General features: G+C 46.0%; 1 protein-coding gene across 1 annotated transcript in view; it reads left to right on the forward strand.

Annotated features, from left to right (window-relative positions):
- Window positions 1–5,299, forward strand: part of LRCH4 (leucine rich repeats and calponin homology domain containing 4) — a gene marked incomplete in the record, with an annotated part of 23,331 nt that overhangs the window by 10,208 nt on the left and 7,824 nt on the right. Inside the window, 5 exon segments of the mRNA XM_072399244.1 lie at window positions 691–750; window positions 2,350–2,386; window positions 3,858–3,909; window positions 4,057–4,131; window positions 4,432–4,529. Coding sequence (XP_072255345.1) covers window positions 691–736 — 46 coding nt within the window.

The following is a 5,299-nucleotide window of genomic DNA, read 5'->3' on the forward strand; positions in this document are numbered from 1 at the left end:
AGGTGAGGGTGGCAGGGATCATCCATGGAGCACAGAGACAGGTGAGGGTGGCAGGGATCATCCATGGAGCACAGAGACAGGTGAGGGTGGCAGGGGATCATCCATGGAGCACAAAGACAGGTGAGCATGGCAGGGATCATCCATGGAGCATAGAGACAGGTGAGGGTGGCAGGGATCATCCATAGTGCACAGAGACAGGTGAGGGTGGCAGGAATCATCCATGGAGCACAGAGACAAGTGAGGGTGGCAGGGATCATCCATGGAGCACAGGGACAGGTAAGGGTGGCAGGGATCATCTATGGAGCATAGAGACAGGTGAGGTTGGCAGGGATCATCTATGGAACACAGAGACAGGTGAGGGTGGCAGGAATCATCCATGGAGCACAGAGACAGGTGAGGGTGGCAGGGATCATCTATGGAGCACAGAGACAGGTGAGGGTGGCAGGGATCATCCATAGTGCACAAAGACAGGTGAGGGTGGCAGGGATCATCCATGGAGCACACAGGTGAGGGTGGCAGGGATCATCCATGGAGCACAGAGACAGGTGAGGGTGGCAGGGATCATCCATGGAGCACAGAGACAGGTGAGGGTGGCAGGACATCTGCCATGGCCTTGCTTGTTGGAAGTGGGCATATAAGTTCCTTGGGGGTGGGAATTCAGTTCTGATTGGAGCTTTGTTCTTTTTGCAGCTTTCCCAAGGTTTTGCCGACAAGCAGTCCTCCAGCTCAGAGCTAGAGTGAAGCAGTGAAGTGAGTACAACCCCTATAGTGTATATTGTGTGATTGTTGTGCAGCATGCCTGTGTTTTAGATTTTTCTTTTGTATAGCACAGGTTAAAGTGTTTTTTTCTTTGTCTGTGAACCCATTAGGGAGTTTCTTACAAAGTTGTATCCTTGTGTAGAAACATGAAAGCATAGACAGCAATAAAAACTTCAATGTTTGCCAAGCCCCAGCTGAAATCTATGACGACCACAAGATGTAACCAAGATATTCTGTCTATTCATGGGGAATAGACATGGGGATCCCTGACCCAAGAAGAGCATTAAACCAGACACTTAATGTAGATAACAAACTTAAAGCGGACCAAACCCAAATGTTTTTTTAATTGGTTTTAAACCCTTAAGCCCCTCCCCTTCTGTTTTTACTCCCACGGGGGTAAAGACTGAATGGGAGCGAAGAGCCTCCTGGGATACCCCCGTCACCTATTGCAGGAGGCTTCTGGCTTTCTGAGATGTGGCATGACCAGAAGGATAACCATGGAGAAAAATACCAATCTCGCGCATGAGCAGTCCGATCTGCAAGTAGAAAGAATACCGACAAAGATGGCGGAATCTTAGGATTCCTCTGCACCAAGACAAAGGAGGATTCTGGGATGGCTAGGGATCTGAGGAAATAAAGCTGAGTGTGTTTTCGTTTCTTTAACCTTCCTGGCAGAATTCCTGAGTGTGGCTTGGGGTTTTTTTTTCAGTGCCAAAAGCAGCACACTGAGCCACACTCTGGGTAGAATTGCCAGAGAGTTTTAAAGTCTACCTGGTTCCATTGTTCCTGTGGCGTCCTCCAGCAGTGCCCGGTATCTGCTTTCCTCTGGTGATGCCGGACGGACATCCCCAGACTACACAGATGGCAGTCGGCATTTGCGTCCCCGGTGTATGAACGTTGGGGACGCAATGCTAGGGGGAACAGATACTGGCCGGGCATCTGGTCGCTAGCCTTAGGCTGCAGGGCGGGACAGTGGGACTGGTAGGTGGGTCCAGGCGGGAAACTTAAACTAAAAAATATAAATGTACATTTAAAAATACTCATTATTCAGACCACCAAGGAGGTTGATTTAGTTCTGCTTTAAGTGGCCAGAAAAAAAAGAAGGGGCACTCCGTTCTCCTGCAGCAAACCTAGCCCCATTCCTTCCACCCACATTGGAAAGCCGTTCATTTGCAGGGTATCTTCCCCATACCCAGTCCTCCAAAAAGGATGTGAGGGGTTGTAAGGCTTATGGTGGAATTCAGGTTTTAATTTCCTATTACTTTTAGCCCAAGAAGCAGTGATCACCAGGAACCAAGTGAATAACCCCAGTAGGGTAACAGTGGTTAGAAATGTGTTCCCATAAAGAATTAAAAAAAAAAAAAGACACTCTTGATTTCAGATTTACATTAATGCCGAATGAAAAGTAACAAAATACAGTATGCAGCAGATGTTGGGGAAGTTATCATTCATTTATTCTGCATCTCTTGTAATGCAGAAGTTTCAGTATTGGTTTTGCTGGATGAAGCTGCTGCTTTATAGATTGATAGCAGAAGATTTTTATCAATATCATTGTCAGCTAAAGTTTTATTTCATCTCTTGTCCCTCTAGTGGCCCCTCTGAGAACTGCACCAGATTACGGAGTCAGGTAAGTCACGCTGCACATTTTTCATTTTCTAATTCTCAACTTTTCAGCCACGTGTACCGAGTGGCCATGAAGATAGAAAGCTTGGCATCTATACCTTGATCTATTCAGGGCACAAGATAACTAACAGTTCCAGCAATACCAACAGCCAGGCAATCCTGAACCTCTGTTGGGTTCACTAACACAAGTCCCTTGGCTCTTTAGCAACATCTAGGTCCCAACAATTCTCAGCCAATTCATCAGGAATAAAGACACACAGGGAGCTTGGGGATCAGTGAGAGGGGATTTGGGCCTGCCGGAAGCACCTTTCCTTCACAATGCAGACCAAGGAAACATGAGAGATTGGAGTGAATGCAGTTCTTTTATTTTTAATAAGATTTAAATGAAAGCTTCAGGCATCGCAGAATATTAGCACCAAAAAAATAATGAAATAGACCGTTTATAATTATTTATACCCTTCCTTCTCATTATTAAATCATCAGTGGTGCTGTGCACATTTCTTTTCTCATTTCTGTACAAAACCCCCTTGTCCTGTAATGACTTTGTGTATCACACGTCTAAGATCTCCCCATAGGTTCTGCTGAGGTGTGGAGATTCTAATGGCCACTCCAGAACCTTCCCTAAGTTACCACTAAAAGGTCCATCAGGCCTTTCTGATCAACGTTATTTGGGAAAGCTGGTGTGTTATCCCATGTGCAGTTTCTGGGCTGTTCAATGCAAGATTCACCCCCAATATTTCAGTGAATATGCTGCATTCATCTGGCTATTGTTGGTAAATAAAATTCACGTGCAATATTTGTCTTTCACAATCCTTTAAAAGGACAAAAGACTGATCAATGCATGAACAAGCACTCTACATACAACGGCATTATGCTCTATGGAGAGGGGAGGGGGGAGAACAACGAAATGGCACCCCGCTGCGCTCTCTACCCTTCACTTGTATTATGATCGTTCCCCGTTCGTGGATCGATGACGGTTGAGTGCTGTAAACAAGCCAGATTCTCATCCGATACCAGCCCTAGGGCATTTTTCGGACGAGAATCATCTGACGTATGTATGTAGGCTTACTCCTAAAACAGCAGAGAGCCTCCACTATGTTTCACAGTAGGGATGGTGTGCTTCTCTAGACACACAGTATTTATGATTTGGAACCCCTAATGTTCCGGAAGATTTCAGGCTTCTCTGGGGGATGTTTGTCTTGCTGTAAGTTGGGCTGTTTTCTGGTTCTGGTGCAGCAAGAGAATTTTACTGCATTCACTTTGTAAAGGTGTGAGCCGTAGTTGTGAATCTTTTCATTCCTTTTCTGCATTTTTTTCTTTCCTGCGGTGACCTGTTTGGAAATTTTTCTTATATTTTGTGTCTTGCCCTCGCTGATTTCTATGCAGCTGTATAATGAAAGCAGTCAGACTGCAGGAATCTGTAAGCAGAATATCGGTGTAATTTACTCATCAATAACCCTTTGTTTTCAATGCAGGGAAGTCAGGCCAACATTTGTACCGGCACCTCTGCTACCTCTCAGTCCTCAGGTATGTCTGAAGGAAACATTTTTATTGCTTCCTCGGTTGGGGTAATTTTATGTACCGGTGACCCCTCCCCTGCTGTATTCCCCCTTTCCTTCTCATCCACATTTTCTAAATTTTTGTGTTGCTATCCAATGTTTGTCTTTATTCCAGACTCGTCTGTGGCCCAGAAGCCCAGAAGTTTCCTATTCCGGTCGTCTTCTCGTGGAGCTGTGTGCAGTTATTCGGGTGAGCGGTCCTTTTTCCCTAGACATAAAATCATTTTTCCTGGTCCCGATTATAATTATTATACAGGATTTGTTCAGCACCAACATATTATGCAGCGCTGTACATTAAATAGGGGTTGCAAATGACAAGACAGTGACACAGGAAAAGGAGAGTACCGTGCCCCAAAGAGCTTACGATATAGGAGGTGGGGATTGGTTCTTGGGGAAACATGGATCAGGAATCTCCATCCTTTGTATCTGTGCTGTAATATATAGTTTTATCTCTTTCTCATTACTTCTTCTTCTTCTCTGTCTCCTCCAGGCTCGGACCAGAGTTTAGGAGAAGGTTCCAGCCCTATACGGTTGCGCTCTCCCCGAGCTCCATCTGATGAGAAGGCCGTTCAAGCACAACTACGCAAGGTACATCGATGTCCAGAACATTGCACCCGCCATATATACCAGGGATTGCATAGATTATATCGCCCTTCCCGTTCACCCAGCCGCCATATATACCGGGGATCGGATAGAATACATCACCCTTCCCATGCACCCAGCCACCATATATACGGGAATCAGATAGAATACATCACCCTTCCCATGCACCCAGCCGCCATATATACCGGAGATCAGACAGATTGCATCGCCCTTCCCATGCACCCAGCCGCCATATATACGGGAATCAGATAGAATACATCACCCTTCCCATGCACCCAGCCACCATATATACCGGAAATGGGATAGATTACATCGCCCTTTCCTTGCACCCTAACCATATATACCGGAGATCGGACAGATTGCATCGCCCTTCCCATGCACCCTAACCATATATACCGGAGATCAGACAGATTGCATCGCCCTTCCTATGCACCCTAACCATATGTACCGGGCATCGGACAGATTACATCGCCCTTCCCATGCACCCTAACCATATATACCGGAGATCGGACAGATTGCATCGCCCTTCCCATGCACCCAGCCGTCTTACCCACTGATAAAAATCAAGCCACCACAGAGCTAAGGGCATTATAATTTTCCCTGTTGCCCTACAGGAGATTTTTTTTTTTTTGTCTATAACCATATCGTTGGGGGGGACAAAGTCTGTCTTGTTTCCCCACAAGGAGAGGGGCATTAAAATGTGCCACATCATTCTTCTGCCCCCCTTTGGCATGGTTATCACATTTGTTTTATTT

This window comes from Pyxicephalus adspersus, chromosome 2 (assembly GCF_032062135.1).
Source record: "Pyxicephalus adspersus chromosome 2, UCB_Pads_2.0, whole genome shotgun sequence".
Taxonomy (NCBI): Eukaryota; Metazoa; Chordata; class Amphibia; order Anura; family Pyxicephalidae; genus Pyxicephalus; species Pyxicephalus adspersus.